General features: G+C 36.8%; 1 protein-coding gene across 2 annotated transcripts in view; it reads right to left on the reverse strand.

Moving 5' to 3' along the window:
• The window catches only part of LOC110047680 (ATP-dependent translocase ABCB1-like), a 28544-nt gene extending 11763 nt beyond the window's left edge, over positions 1-16781 (reverse strand). Inside the window, exons 1-11 of one of the 2 annotated variants that reach the window (XM_089272656.1) lie at positions 16272-16781; positions 8198-8273; positions 7610-8013; positions 5926-6097; positions 5137-5261; positions 3848-3964; positions 3129-3183; positions 1979-2092; positions 1377-1493; positions 646-771; positions 68-271 (exon numbers count right to left, since the gene is read on the reverse strand). In XM_089272656.1, the coding sequence (XP_089128782.1) occupies positions 68-271; positions 646-771; positions 1377-1493; positions 1979-2092; positions 3129-3183; positions 3848-3964; positions 5137-5261; positions 5926-6097; positions 7610-8013; positions 8198-8273; positions 16272-16453 (1692 nt within the window). In that variant the 5' untranslated portion in view covers positions 16454-16781. Of the gene's footprint in view, positions 1-67; positions 272-645; positions 772-1376; positions 1494-1978; positions 2093-3128; positions 3184-3847; positions 3965-5136; positions 5262-5925; positions 6098-7609; positions 8014-8197; positions 8274-9703; positions 16240-16271 lie in introns of those variants that run through there. The other variant, XM_089272657.1, reaches the window with a different exon arrangement.
• Between the last annotated feature and the right edge of the window lie 241 nt (positions 16782-17022).

Genomic DNA, 17022 nt, shown 5'->3' on the forward strand with positions numbered 1-17022 from the left:
GGGAATATGCTGTTTAAAACCTGCCATTTTCATCATGCAGTTGAATACCAAAAAGGAATCCACTCACTTGAGGAAGTCTCATGATAAAATCATGAGCATTTGCCTCTTTTGTTGCCTTTTCAATGTCCTCCTGTGTCACACCATCTTTTCCATACCGGATATTCTCTGCTATTGTAGTGGCAAAAAGAACGGGCTCTTGACTCACAACACCGATGTGTTCACGCAACCACTTCAAGTTCAGACTACGAATGTCACGGCCATCAACAAGCACCTTCACACACAAAAAAAGAAAGATATATTAACACTGTGTTCAGTATGCATGCATGAGTAGTGGAACAATAACTTAAAAGTGATAAACAGGCTCTTTGTGTCCTGTTCTTGGGCAGGACAATTGCACTTTTGCTATGCTTTTCTTTCAGCCAAGTTTCACAAAGTACTGCTAAAACATGGCCAGCCTGCCTGCTTAATCAAAGTACATAATATTTGCTTTAACTAGATTTTAAAACACAAATTATAACTATGTTCATACTGTACACCTCCTTAATTGCTCACTGACTGTGTTCTTATTTCATAATTGGAGTTAAATAATTCTAGCAAAATCTTACTGTAGTTACAGTTTAGAGTCAACATTATCAAAGGTCTTACCTGGCCATTATTGGGATCATAAAATCGCTGTAGAAGTTTGACAACTGTACTCTTCCCACAGCCACTCTCACCCACTAAGGCAACAGTCAAGCCACTGTCAATACTCAAGCTCAAACCATTCAAAATCTGAGAGAAAAACCAACATTTTCATTCACAAATTGCTGTTAATTTCCCACAATGCCAATATACAATCTATGTACGATGCCAAACACTGACAGGCAATTGCAAGAATTTACAGTCATATCAAAAAATGGAAAATGTGATCTCCAAGTTGTTGGTCCACTGGACTTAGATCAAGTTGTCTGGGTTCATGCCCTTGCCAGGGTACAAATGTGTTGTGGTATCAGGCAAGTTACAAAACTTCCACTTCAGCTCTCTCCAGCTGGGCCCCTGCATAAATTGCTATACAGTGGAAAAGTGTTAACAGAGCAAACCACACTATTCACTGGATAGTGATTTATCTGTTGGACAGCTTTGTCCACCATTTGAACAACCTGGGCCAGGTTGATAAATGGGTACCAGTAACTTTAACACTGGAGGTAACCCTAGAATTGCTTCTGAGAGGGTGGGGTGGTGGGGGGGGGGGGGGGGCACGGCAGGGGTAAGAAGTACTCCTTGTCTCTTAATTCATACTAATAAAACCTGAGAGAAGTTCCACTCTGATGGGTAAATAAGTTTGTAATGTAAATTTTACTTTTAACAGTAATTCTTTACATTAACTTAATAGGTACCTTAATGTCTGGTCTTGATGGATAAAAGAACTCAATGTTGCTGAAGCTGACATTTCCTTTAAATGAACTATCATCAAGCACTTCACCCTCGGTAGAACTTGAGTCAATTGGAGGAACCTAAAAAACAGAAATAAGGCTGAGTACCCATACTTTAGTAAGGCCATCTTCTGTGGAAAGGCACTGTGGATCAGAGGCTGGAGTTAACTTCAGAGTTAGATTAATAAGCTTAGTTAATTCCAAAAGCGACCAAACATAAAGGAATTACAAAAAAAATATTATTGTCACTTAAGTGGTAGCAGCCCAATTCTACTGGAAGTCACTACTGAGAGCCAATCAACTACAGTAAAATCGTTTAAATTATCCCATAAATCGGGACACATGCAATTAAGACCACAATCTCCTTCAGCCATTTGAGGTCAGTAAATTATCGTTTATTTGTCATTATTTTCTTCTGCTAAAAACTGGAAAAATTGCCAGTTTCACAGTTAAACAGTCTTCCAACCATAGCATGTTGAAAGATGGTATGCACGTAACACTGAAACCGGGTGTTGCATGTTTACTGAAAGTAACCAGGCAATAGAACAGGTGATTAAATTAATTACCCTGTCAATCACAAGGAACACTTGATATGCTGCCCCTTGGGCTGTTGCTATGTCTGCAAAGTTGGGACCAGCCTGACCCAGCTGCATGGCACCGAACATAACTGAAAAAAACACCTGAGGAAGAATTAAAAACAGCCATCAGATAAATTGCGGACACCAATGAAAAGAATTTTCATAAACATCATCAACGTCATCATCATCATTAATTAGATCATAATTATGCCCAGCGTGATCAATCGATGAAACCGATAATCGATAACAATCGATGGCAATCGATATCAATCGATAACAATTAATCGATTGATATCGGAAATCAATGACCAATCAATGGCCAAAAAATTTGTGTTTTTTAATTGCCATCGATTGTCATCGATTGTCATCGATTGTCATCGATTACCATATCTTTTGGGGAGGTAAAAAAATGATTTGACAGGAGAAATATGGTGACATGTAATTGTGAAGATCATCGTTACCATCAACAACAGTAACAATAACTTTATTGATCTCTCTAAATGCGGGTATAATGCAAGAAAATTAACATTGTTAACACAAACTAAACTGGGATGAAAATGTTCTTACTCTTTCAAGTTACAACAGAAACCTACGGTTTAAAGTTTTCTGGTTACTGGCAGTCCATGGGAAGAAAATGCTCATTGCCATCGTACAAAAATGAAACAAGATTAATACTTGCGAACATGAAGCTTGCAAATAACAATCTCAAGATGCGAGACAATCGATGGCAAACGATGACATTTGAGGACTCGAGCTTGTGATTATCGATTGGTCATCGATTGGCTGATAGCAATCCATAACAATTAACTAATTGTTATCGATTGATATCGATTGATCGATTGGTTTCCGATGATCGATTGTCATCGATTGATCATGCCGGGAATTATGATAGCGTCTTGATTAAGCTCTGTTCATAGCTTGGTCAAGTACACGCAATTTAGGTCACATTTAGATCTACTAGAATGACTTGGTGGATCAAATCAGAGAAATTAATTCATACAGCAAAAATAGCCATTCAGAAGAATGTTACAACAAACTTTTCAAAAAGAAGAGAATAAGTACAATGAAGGTATGGTTTTGATAAATTATGGGATATTTTAATAACTATTAATCTTTGTGCCAGGAATTTTATTCTTACAATGAGCAAGTCTCCACCAGACATTTCATCATCAATGATCAACTTTGCTCCATACCTACAGATCACAGTAGATAAAAGGAAGTTAATTAATATACATGAAAACTCAGTTAACCTCCCAGAACTTTAATTTGACTATTTTAAAATAGTTCATTACAGTAAAAACAGCTGCAAAATTAAGCAAGATAGTTCAAAACAGCAGATGCTTATTGAAGTGCACTATTTTGTTTTATGAATAAAATTGCACGGATAGAATCTGCTTGTACATTCAAGCATAGTGCACATGGTTGGTGGTCTTTTTTAATCATCATTTGTAGGTCATACTGTTGCTATGGTAACCTATTGTGTCACAAAAATGATAACAATGTGTTCACCAATGAGTGGGCAGTTTTTTCATACTATGACTGTAGCATCAAGTGATGAAGAGTGGTTATAACGACCCATCAAAATCTAAGTGATGGAAACTGTTTTGAGCCACCTTAAATGTCGCTGAGAGAATTACAACATGGTGCAATAATTATAATTATGATTTCCGCCAGTTCCTTTCATTGAGTAAAAAACAGATTATTACAATAGTAATATTAGTCTTAAAATAAAGGTAAAGTCTGCTTACGAGCCAAGTGGCCCATCTCTGGCAGGAGCTTATCCCCGTTTCCAATATTATTCTTATACCTCGTAACATTATTAATAATATTTGCTGGATTATACGACAATAAACCTACCAAAAGGCCAAAGCATAGCTGCCAAACATGATTAACTGGAAGAAGCCCATACCAAGTCCTGACATTACACCTTTCTTGATGCCAAAGGCCTGAGCATCTCCCAGATGTGATGAATATCTAGAGGAAACAATTAAAGATATTCATGCAGCTGTAGAAGAGAAACTGACTTCCTGAGAACTCTCCCACAGCATAGTAAGTTCTCAGTTGTTGCAAATGTTTAAAAAATAATTTAAGAAACTCTACAAATCAACACAATTTATGAGATACATGTAATTAAACTCAATTTACAGTTTGGCGATTAAAGGCACTGTAAATTTACTAGTAGCTCTGTGTACATGCATTTAAATAATTATTGAGTTTTACAATTCTAAAATTCATTCAATGCACGAATTCATAAAATCCAGTGTAATTACAAGAAAAACAATCATTTAGCTCCTCAACAATATTCACTTCTGGTTTCTTTAAATTCATGTTGCATGATCATTTTAGCGAATTTTTAGATCTGTAAAGCGCTGTTGAACCACCAGAAAACAGTGCTATATAATATTATTATACATTCAGCTCACTATCTCTTTTCTGATTGGTCGAAAGCGTACAGTAAATTTTCGAAATCAGCGCCTGTGACATCATCTCTGCAGATTATACAATAATCATGTCAAGGACACTCAAGGTCACGGGTAATCATGTCAAGTTCGCACGCTTTGTGTTGCTTGCCATCAGTGAAGAAAGCAAAAACATGACTTCCATTTTTTTCGTTCAATGTATAATAAAACAATTATTAGATTCAGTTTTTGTGATATCCAGAATAATCAAGGTCTCGGTAAGGGTTATCAGCCTCAGCCTTTGGCTTCAGCTGATAACCCTTACCTTGACCTTGATTATTCTGGATATCACAGAAACCTCATCCAATAATTGTTTATAAGTGTCATGAGGTCCAATTACTAATTAATCGCATCTATAACAAATTTCAGAATTAAAAATGTCTTTTGAGAACTTCTCTTGAGCAAAAACGTATGTAGCATGTTTCATAAGTTTTGAAAACTGTAGGAAACATTACAAAGAAAGCAATCAAAGAGCACACAATTGACATGCGAATCACGTGGGTGTCCCATTACAAAAAGTTCAAATTGGATACCTGTTATTGGACACCCACGTGATTGCACTCCGATTACGTGGCAAATAGGCACACAGAGAACCAATCATGATCGAGAATTTCGTATTAGATATTATTATTATTAGTATTATTATCATCATCACAAACACAAGGATTCTGCTAGAGTGATTTCTACCTCTCAATTTCTTTCTTCTCTCCTCCAAATGCAGCCACAGTTCTTATTGACGATAGCACTTCTTCTGCTATGCTCCCAGCTTTGGCGTAGGCATCAAGTTCTTTGGTTGTAATTGAAGACAACAACTACAACATTCAAAAGTCACACTGAGTGACTTTAAATCAGGTATTGTACTTGTACATGTGTCAAGTCATACAACTAATTTATTGGAACTAAACATCAATAAGCAAAAATTATTTTATGAAGCGATTTGTAACAAAAATATAAAATTGTTACTGATTTTATTATCACAGTTTAATAATAATTATTATTTATACATTGAACCTACTATCTATTTTTTGAGTGGCCGAAAACGTACAGTCAATTTTCAGCGTCTGTGACGTCATCTAGCTGCAGATTATACAATAATCATGTCAAGGACACTCAGGGGTAATCATGTAATATATGACCGCAGTGCATGATTTCTAAGAGTAATCATGTCAAGTTTGTGTGCTTCGTGTTGCTTGCTGTCAATGAAGAAGCCAAAACATAACTTCCATTCTTTTTTTCGTTCAATGTATAATAAAACAAATAGTAGATTTGGTTTTTGTGATAACCAGAATAATCAAGGTCTCAGTGAGGATTATTAGCCTCAGCCTTCGGCTTCGGTTGATAACCCCTACCTTGACCTTGATTATTCTGGATACAGTAGTTATTATAATTTCTTTTATAAGATTTCATTATCTAATGATAACAGTTAACAGAGCACAGTGCACTGATTTGATATTTCCACTGGACTCTTGTGATTACCTTTCCCATTATTCCACCTGCTATAGCTATCAGTGGGCTTATAGCAATGATAACAAGGGTGAGCTTCCATCCATACACAAAACCCATGATAAATCCAACTAAAACTAATGTGAGGGACATGAGGAACATTCCAATTTTTTGACCAATGCCATCATTTACTTTGTCAAGATCTCTGTGAAAAAATATAAATGGATCTTAATTAACTTCGTTTCCATAAATTATGGCTTAATTAAAGCAACTAATTAACTGTTAATTTTATCAATTTCAGACTCCCAGTTAGAAAATAAAATAATTTCTAACTATGAGTCTGCCATAAGTGTTCAAGAAGATTTTATACGTCTTATAATTGAAGGGCCATAGGCATATCTGCCTTATGTCGAATTTTAGGTTATCTTTTGCTCTTTTCACTCTGAATTGCCAAAAAAAAAAATCTCAAAACAAGTTTCTGTTCCATGTATCAAAGCAAATAAGTTTGTCTCAATTCAAGTTTTGAAAGTAATAATTTAATTATCTTCACTTCAAAAATAAGGGAAAATGTTGATTTCACATCAACAGGCAATCTTAAAGATGCTTACCAGATCCCGAAAGCCATGAAATGTCCACTGAGCGAGATTGCAATGCATGCCGGGAAGCCATCCATTACCATCACGCCAGCACATTTTAAAGAACTCACGTGTTGTGTTTCTCGTCACAATAACTGATGTAAACAACCTGATTCCCTGAGCTCTTTCCTATTTTCCTTTAATTCCTAAGAAGACAGCTAAGATACTGAGGGATTTGATTTTGACTTTGTACATTATAAACAGAAGCTACATTTATGTATCATACTGGCATAAGACACCATCATCTTTGTGAGAGAAAGCAATCTTGACCCAACAGATTTTCTTCCAAAGATGTGAAAACGAGTGAAAAAAGTCCAGGTCAGTGTTTAGAATATAACTTATTGAAGTCAATTTACCAAGATTGAGGCAAATCAGAGCCAGAAAAAAGAAACATTGGATGCTCTCAAGAGTTTTGCATGAGCCTTTTTGTTGAAAACCAGTGTGACAATTTTAGGCCTTAAGAATATCATTTTTGGACCCTTAGACTCAGCTGCTGGGCATTAGAGCCACTCTGTTTAGAATACATTAAATTTTATACTGTAAAAAAGGCCATAGGTATTATTTATTGCACATGACATTAATTACCCAAAACCCCTTTTGCAAAAACAAAACATAGACATAAATAAACATTTTGGTATTTACATGGTAATAAAATGTTTGACTTCAAAGTTTTTGTACATGTATGTGAAATGATGGTGACAATTCAGCATGATAGCAATCTGTTAAACCTCAAATAAAACTTAAGTAAAAACTGTGGATTGAAATTCACCCTAATATAGCTATACATGCTTCACTTTGAGCCCTCAAGATCCCTATAGAAGGGTTGTCTAATGGAACTGGCCCTGGATATTGACTTTTCAAATTCTGGCTAAAACCTTGTCAATCAAAAAGTTCTTGTAAGTGCACATGCAGGCACATTAAAGATGAAGATATGCCAAGCCAAACTAAAAAATATTTATGATTAAATGTGCTTGTTCATCACAGATCATGCTGTAAAAACCATAAGCCACCAGGTTTTCAGAATTTCTTTTAATACCATAATTTTCATGTTGTAAATCGCTATAATCAAATACAGTACTTACGCAGTGAGTCGACTGTTGAGCTCTCCTGGATCAGTTGTGTCAAACCAGCCAATGTCCTGTTTTAAGACAGATCTAAAGAAAGCCAAACGCATTTGTCTCACTTGGCGTGTAGCAGTAAGTGTCCACATCGCCATTTGGCCATAGGCAACAACCAAGTTTCCAATGGCCAGGTAAACATAGTACAGTGCAAAGTTTTGCATCTGATCATTAAGATCTGGACCTGCATCTAGAACAGATGACGTTTCATTAGGAGATGCTAGCGCCTGAGCTTTTCCATGATTAATGAAACTGTCGATAAGATCTCCAAAGATGATAAACTGGAGAGGGACAGCTGCACCATGACCAAATGCTGATATAGTTCCCAAAACCATGAGCAGAACATCCAACTTGTCACTGAAACGAAACTGAGACAAAAAACAACAGATGGCGTGAATAAAAATAGTGAATGGTCAATTAAACATGTTAATTGTCACCTCTACAGAGTTGGGATAAATCTGTATACGCTGTAAGTGACACTGAGTACATGCAGATAAAGCCAAATTCTTTTAAAACCATCATGATACCATTAGCATTGACTACTCAGCTTACCAGTTTGAAAAAAGGCACAGCTGGTGGTTTCTCTTCTTTCTCTTTCTTTTTCTTTCCATTTTTACCTTTGTCACCACTAAACAAAACAAAGAAAAAAGGTTTTGTACTTACAATTTTCCATGCTTATTATTATTTGCCCATATCTATTCTTATTCTAATTACTGGCAGCAGAACCCAAGAGATTGGTATGGACACTTTATGTTCGGCTTTAACAACAAACCTTTAGATCAAAAACTACCCTGGAAATACAGCCAGAGTTTAGAAAAGTTATGAAGTTCAATGAATGATGTAAACATAGATATGATCCTTAAGTAATTAAGGAGCTGAATATTATTTCTGCTGTTCAGACAGCTAAGGCTCATATATTGGCTTCCTCTTTAAATATTGTATTTTTTTTTTAAAGTAGCTTTTAAAACAACTAATTATAATTATTAATTATTATATCATACATGTATGCAAACAAATGATCATGCTGAACGACCTGAACCAAACTGGAGTTGAAGTTCTAGTTCTAAAGAAATGTATGTCAGGGGCATGAATGTCACCCAAACTTGCTATTTTTCAGAACAAAATGTATGCCAGGGGGAATTAAGTGCTTGGGATGGCCAAGGACAGCCTCTTAGCACACGGTGTAGTCTACCACTCAATTTTTGGCCCAAGCGGTTGTCTTTGATTCTAATTTACTGTTTAGAAAAATGGAAAAATCTTACAATCTCCCTCACAATATTCGCTCATACGATAATTTTATTTTATTTTGTATGTGAAAAATCAATTAAGCTCGCGAGTGAGTAGTAAGAGCTAAAAGTATTTCAAAACATGCTCGAAAATCTGTACTTCCGGCGTAACTAACAAACACGCCGCAATCGTGCCAATCGTGCCCACATTCATAATCATTCCTATCGTTCCCTGAGTCTTCAGTCCATCGCTTGTTTTTAGTCGCGCTCCACTCCGCGGTCAGGCGTTCTTTTTTTTCTTGCTCACACCACGCTTGTCAAATACGAATTATCATTACAAGAACTTGGTCCGCGAGATGCGATGAAAGCTCCAAAAATAATGCAGGAAAAAGGAAGGAACAGCAGCTTCCATCGATATCTAGAAGGCAGTAAGTCGGGCATCGAAAACAGAGACGTGTTTGCACATCACAATTGTTTAAAGTAGCTGTAAGTAACTTTTTTCATGCCTCTTGATATAAGGACAACTACAGTAATGATAAATTCCGTAACCCTCTTTTTACGTACACGAAAAGCAAGATGGCACAAATTATTCGGCTGATATAAACGTTTGAGGTGGGAAGATTTTCTATCACTTAGCTTGCTAGGCAAGGAGTTCTGCAAACGGATGAAATGTCATTTTGAGTCAAAATGTTTAGAATGTCACTCAAGGAAGAAGACTATAAAATATTACCCGGAAGATTACTTATTTCTTGTAAATTATGGGATCTGCAAATTACTTTAATATCACAAAGGCTTATTTGGCTGTATTTAAGATAATTTTACATAAGGTTACCTTTCACCGACGAACGAGCGTTGACTGCTTTTTTTGGTGTTAATCTATTTATTTTGTGTCGCCGACGTCTCACGCGGCACCAACTGTTCTAAGTTGATCATTTATAACCTCAACTACTACATGTATCCAAGAAGAAACAGATCAGACCAGAAAGCGAAGAGGCAAATGAAACGAATGAACCTTGCTCTCCGCCGTCTCAATGCTGAAATATAAATAGCGCATCTTTCCAGCTCGCTCGATGGGAAAACACAGACTCTAGCTCCGTAATAATACCATCAAATCCAGCCGAATTATGCGCGGCGTATTTGATAAACCCAAATGCGACAACCATCTCCAACCGGGAAGGACATGCAAGGCACAAAAAAATGTGGCCATCGGCGGGAAAAATAATCTTTCGAGTTTGGATTCGAGCTAGGTCGAGTTGGACTTCGAGTTGGACTTCGAGTTGAAGATAGAGTTGGACTTGACAAGAGATAGGCGAAGATCCAAACTTTCCGGCTTTGTAGCCCGGCAGCAGTCAATTGTTTTGTTTTTTTCAGCAGTTAATAAGTAATAAGAAATCTATTGCAACAGTGTATTTATTCTTCTTTCTTTACCAAAAATAGTCAGGTACTGGGCGACAAACAACAAGTTTATTAGGGAGGACCTGGCGAGAACCAACCTTTACAATTTACATACCAACAACTATTGTCTCAGATTAATGTAAGATTTGCATATTCTTTTTCTTTCAAAATGACAACAAAGCTGCTACACTTAAACTAAAATGATATATATACCTCTTTGTTATAGGGGGATCAAAAATTTCCACAACTGGCGAGTGAAAGAAAATCAGGCAAAATTTATTAATTAACATGGATTTTTCCAGGAATGACGATATTTATGCTGAGCTTTGAAGGATGTTTTATCTTGGACTGAATAAAGAGAGAAATGGCTACCCCTTCCCAACAAACCAATGATGAATACGCACTCGAGCAAAAACGCGGCCTTTTCCCATCTTTGAAACTGATGGCAAGGGTGGTAAATTTGTAAAAGCTAAAAACACTAGTCCTCCCGTAGAGATAGAGGAATGTGAAGAATTCATCAAACGACCAGTCGCATATTAAGTTTCGAACTGAATTGATCTGAGTTGAATCGTTTTGGATTGAATTGGATTGAATTGATCGGAGCTACTGAAAGTGTATGGATGAGAAAACATATCCCTGGCTAGCTAGTAGCCATGCAGGCTGGAAAAAAAACTCCAAATTTTTCATTACTTGACAGAAGACAGCTAACCGCCAGGCCAAATCTTTAGGGTAATTAGAAATCTGACCAAGACCTTATCGCGGTTTTCGACGGAATCGACATCATCTTTACGGGTAGGCAAAGTCAGAAATTACGGTGTTTGTATAGGAATCCGATGGCAAATAACTTTTTCGAAAATTGAATGTTACTCAATTTGTGAATTGCAACGTTAAAATACCAGTAGGTGAAGTGATCTCTGTGATTGTTTCCTCGCTGAAAACAGAGGCATGTTTCAGCGTTAATTTGCATTTGAAAATAACTCTTTCAACTACATGTCTTCATAAAGCAAATTATACCTACCTTTCTATAGCTTATGCTACGATGGTCAGCAAACAGGCTAATGACAGGACCTCAGATCATACCATGGTTATCCAGGAAATGTCTCAATTAACACAAGATGACCAGGTGGACAACGTTAGAGTCACGCTTCACGCGTCACGCGTCACGCCACAGACACGAGATCGTTGGCTTATGGTTAGAGTTTAAAATTTGCAGAAAAGCAATCCACCGTTTGTGCCATCCCCGATTATGGGAATGCTCATCAAGGGCTTCCCTACGCCCTTTTCCCCGAAAAGCGGTCCTTCCAGAAATGCAAGTATATCGGCGGGTTATGCTGTTTTGCGAGTGTCTCACCTCCCTCCTCCTCCATTTTTTTTTTTATTTTGTTATTTTTATTTTTTATTTGCATATTTACTCGAAGTCCAACTCGAACTCGAATCCACACTCGATGGTTCGGGATTCCCGTCATCAACAGGCTTACATATCGTGAACGACGTCTAAACACCACGGTGTTACCAACGATCGGTTCTGGGAACGATATGCACAATAAGAAGGATAAGTCACGATAGGAACGGTAAGGCACGATATAAGGCACGGTGAGAGTGACGTAAGGCACGATAGGAAAGGGTACGATTGGCACGAAATGGACAGTAAAACGAAGATTTCTTCCGAGGTAAGCAAAGTGACATTTATTCATTACATTTGTAATGAAAATTCTTTAACCGAAAAACATATCGGCAAATAGTGAATAAAAAAAGTTAAAACGGTCTGTGTGCACTTCAGTTTTGTTGATATTTTTCTCATTCCGTCCTAAAATAAAACGATAAAGCCAGCAAAGAAAACTCCGTTTTTCATTATAAACGTACTGATTTGCTATCGCGTTCTTTTAAACTCCTATAACTTTAATATTGTCTGAGCATCATGAAAAATGTTTACATTTTTGAGATGCACATTCTTTGTAGAAGTCTGCCAATTTTCACGCAATTATGAGCCTTGTTGATAAGAAAAAATCAAACCTTTTTGATGCCACGCAAAATGTTACGCTCGTGATCACCCACCACCTTCTCAGTTGCAAAAACAATCGACCCCCAGGTTTGCCATATGATTAAGTTTTGAATCACCTGAAACCTTTATTGTCGAAAACTTGTTACTCTCATTTGTGAGTGAATCCTCCGTAGGAAAAAATATGGCGGCTGCACATTTTTCCACTATACCATGCGAACCTTACACAGCCCATAAAGTACAAGGAAAGCCATATTTGTGTAATATTTGTCTCTGTGCTATTAATATTGTGTATGCTAGGTTTGAAGATGCTAGAATTTCTCTGTACGTTTATATGAGCATTGTTAAAAGTTTCCTTGCGTTAAGAATTATGGATAGATACACCAATCGCCATCTTTTTTCCTACGGCAGATTGTAATCAAACATGCTCATTCACAACAGGTGTTACGGGTTACAGCTCCTATTGACAGCCTTGACCCCCACTAAACAATCACATTCCACCAAATATAGCCTATCAATTTTAACATATATTACTAAAGTTTGCATGATAAGTTTAAGTTGACTTCATCATTTTTTTTTTTTTTTTGGCTGGGGGTCATCTCAAAAGTTAAGAATAATATTATTACGAAAGCTGGTGCAGGTTAACATTTCTGATGAAGGTCATTATTAATTGCATTTTTGGAATGATTCTAAGTGGTGTTCGTATTATAACACAAAAGAAGTTATTAAGTTATCTCTGAAGGATATTACTGTAGATGTCAATGGCAATGGTAGTGACTTTTTGAATTAACGTATTTTGGTTGGAAAAACAGTAATTTATCATTGTAAAAGAAATAATGTGAAACCCAGTATGCAGTCATTTAAAATTATGTTACGTAAACATTATCATGATCACTGGCGAATTTAGGGGAGGGGCCTGGGCCTCCCTTAGTTTGCGCAAAAAAAAAAATCACGGAAGAAAGAAAAGCCGGCAGGGCCAGCAAAACAAAACTGCCCCCAACCCCCCCCCCCCCTCCCAACCTTTACCACAAGGTATGGATCTGCCACTGATGATACTGAATTAATGTATATTGCACAGAAGAATAATATTCTGCACACTTTTCATAAGAAGAGGAAGTTCAAACCTTTGACACCTTGATATGTAATTAGACTTACCTAGCATTAAGTGCAGGCTCTTAAATTAATCACGTGACCCAGGTTTTTTTTTTTTTAAAAAAAAGTAGATACATTGTATTGTGCGTGCATGTTTGTGTGTCAATATGTGGGTGGTCACCGTAAATTCCTGTATACTTAAATTCTTGTCAATTTACACTTCATAATGTATAAATATACTCAGGAGAAAAAAAATATATTTATTGCAGGGCCTATCTGTCAGATCCCCCCCCCCCCCCTCTACATTCCCCACAAAAAAAAAATTGGTCCCTCATACCAAAATAAAATGTAGATTTTTTTCATAGTGGCACTGCAGTGATGTTTCTAGTTACTTTGATCAGAAATTCAAGAATCACCAACTTTGCTTCAGATATAAAGCATGTGTAAAAATAAGGCCAATGTTGAAGAAATTAGGGCAAGAATCTCAGCATGGTCTTTAAGTCAAAAATATTACAGATGTTTCAAAAGAGCAAATCTCTCTTATTTTTTGTTTATTAGCGGGTCTGTTAAGTTCATTGGAAATACTGCACATGTAGTTGTCCTTGTTGCAAATGCTCAAAGAGTGGAATTTGATGTCAGTGAAGCAAAAATTTCAAACTACCAGTACATGGATTCTTTACATTTTTTCTACAATTGAATGGCTTGGTGCAAGACTGACGTAAGTGACTTTTTCGGGTGAAATTTTTTTTTCTTCAAAAGTGCCTGAATTTTTGCATGTGCTTTTCAATTTAGTAGTAAAACATTCCCCTGTATTTTTTTTGGCCGTTTTGCGCTTTGTTTCTGAGAAACAATTATTGTGCAAAAATGGTAAAGAAAGAGATCTTTAGAAAGACCAAATCTTGCTAAATCCATGCATAAACTATAGCAGTGGCCACTAACCCTGTGCTAGTTCATTTAAGATGATTTCCGCAGAACATTCAAGCAATAATGGCAAAAATAGTTACCAAAAAAACCTCATAGCATGGTAATGTTTTGAATAAAGGTCAAATATAAGAAGAATTAATTGAGACTTAAGCTCTCAAGCTGACCCCGCAAGAGAAGTTATCCATATTTTCAACGTTTAGTGTTAGTTGAAAACACAATAACACATGCATTAAGGATTCTCACGAGGTTTGACATTGACTTTCTTGAGAATGCTTGAGAATTTAATTATGCAATCACTTGGAGAAATAAACTAAAGTGAGATGTTTTTACTATTATTCAAAGAGTTACTGTGCTGTGAGTAGATTTTAGTAAATAATTTTGCACTAATTACTCAAACTTTGAGCGGAATTCAAATTACTTGAACAAGTTATGCATGATTTTTGCCGTAAGCATTGACAGAAACAATTATCACCACAAACGTTCTTAAACCACAAGTCATGTTGATTTGACCTCTTTCCTGATGTATATTGGCCAGTACAACTCAATTGTTCATTATTTTGATAATGCGGTTCAGTCAAACGTTACCACAACTCGTCAACATTAATTGTATTACTGACATCTCAACAAGCTGAGGCATATTGACATGTTTGGCAAATGCAAAGTGTACATGTATGAATCGCAATGGACGAGCAACCCATCCAGGGGGGTACAGAAATATTCCTAGTCACTTCATGCTACAGAAACCGTAATAACCTCTTGTCTTATGGACCACTTGGCTCGTATGCAGACTTTACCTACTTAACATGTATCAATCAGTAATATTGTTGACTCACACATTGACCTATTCAGTACTCATTCGATACTTGCTGACCATTGAAAAATTGGCCAATTACAAATTTGTTTGCCTTTAATTCACCTGGTATTTTAATTTTTACATGGTTTACAGTGTGAAATATTACTGTCAGTATTTTACATCCTGTAATGTGAAATCAGCCTTGTGAAAGTAAAATGCAAATTTCACATGTTTTCTTTCATCATTGTGGTTTTTTTTCCCACATAACTCGTTTTAAACATCCCAGATATTATCTCCTAAAAACTTTGTGAAATCAACAACGTTTTGTGGGGATTTCACTTACATTTCATATGATTTCAAAGTGATGATGTGGGTAACTGACACGGTATTATTTTTAAAACCTGCACCGTGACTCATCATTTATCAAAGTCCATGGATAAATCTTAGGCCCAGTTCAGACGCCGAACTCTTCATGAGCCGGACTTAATTCGAATTTGGACCGACCCAAATTATCAAAAGTACGCCTGTTGATTCAGACGTCGAACTTACTTCTCCGAACTTAATTTAGTTTGAGCCAAAACACATCGAAACATCAGCGGTTTTCAGGCAAGGTGTATGCATTAGGTTCGGCACATGAAAAGTTCGACGTCTGAATCAAAGCCGTTCCAAAGCCGAAATTCCCGCCTGAGCTAGGCGGGAAGAACGGCTGAGCCGTTCCAAATTCAAATAGCCGTTTTTAACTGATTCAGACATTTCATGCACTTAATTCAACGTATTAGGTTCGGCTCATGAAAAGTTTGGCGTCTGAACTGGGCCTTACTGTGAGCTTGTCTTTCAGGCGGGAAATATTCAATCAGCCAAGCTATAATTCTGGGATTCGTCAAAGGCAAAAATTTTATTGCGACAGTTAAGTTCCAGACAAAAAGGAATACTTCAGCCAAGAAATAAACAAATAAGAAAAAAACGTGCTATCAGGCATATGCACAGCATGCAAATGTGCCACAATTACCACGCTCCACTACAAGCAGATAAGACCGGCCATGTAACCTTAATTTGTGCATTCACATAAAAGTCCTTACGTAATAATATCCTTGTAAAATTCTTATCTTGGACAGCTATGTTATTCATTTACAGACGAAACCCGACCATAAAAATCATTATGTCCTGACAAGGCATGACAACAATCATCGCTTTTACCTTTCATCGACGTTTTCATGTGCATCTTCCCCGGCGCCCACATGTTGTTTGCCGTTTGCAAAAGGTGCACCATTCGTTTCTTCGGGGGCGATCTTCACCTCAAAATCATTTAGATTTTGCCCTTCCACAGAATTAACCGGAGATTCGCTTCTTGGGCGATATTTTCCTATCGTGCCATCCATGGCAAATTAATACCGGAAAATCAAATCGAAGTGAGCTTGCTTGTTTTGTGTACGAAAGCAAAGGCGGCTGTTTCCTGCGATGAAGAAGTAGCAACGGCTAACAATGAAAAAACAAAACTAACTGCTCGCGAATATCCTCTCCAAAATTCTGAACACGTTGTTAACTGCAGCTTTTTATACCCTCTTACACTGATGATTGACAGAACGTTTACTGTCTAGGTCAGCAATTTGTGAGGAAACACTCGAGCCGGGTACAAATACGTCTTCTCCTAAATTTAGTGCGGGACGTCACGACCGCACTGCGCATGATCAAGCGTGAACATCGTAAGGAAAATGTCACGACATAAAGTCTTTAATTCATGATGCAAAACCGAGGCAGAAAATAATTCAAAAATAATTATTTGACCATATAATGTTTAGCACTGTACGAATGAATATGATGAATTCAATTTTACGCGCATGGCATTAATATGACCCGTTGTTTTTAGGATAAAATTTTAGGTATCTTACGTCTTTCCTGCACCGGAAAGAAGAAAACAATATGGCATAAAGCTATTTATCATATATGC

Source organism: Orbicella faveolata, unplaced genomic scaffold (genome assembly GCF_042242905.1).
Source record: "Orbicella faveolata isolate gen_17 unplaced genomic scaffold, um_ofav_v1 contig_35, whole genome shotgun sequence".
NCBI lineage: Eukaryota > Metazoa > Cnidaria > Anthozoa > Scleractinia > Merulinidae > Orbicella > Orbicella faveolata.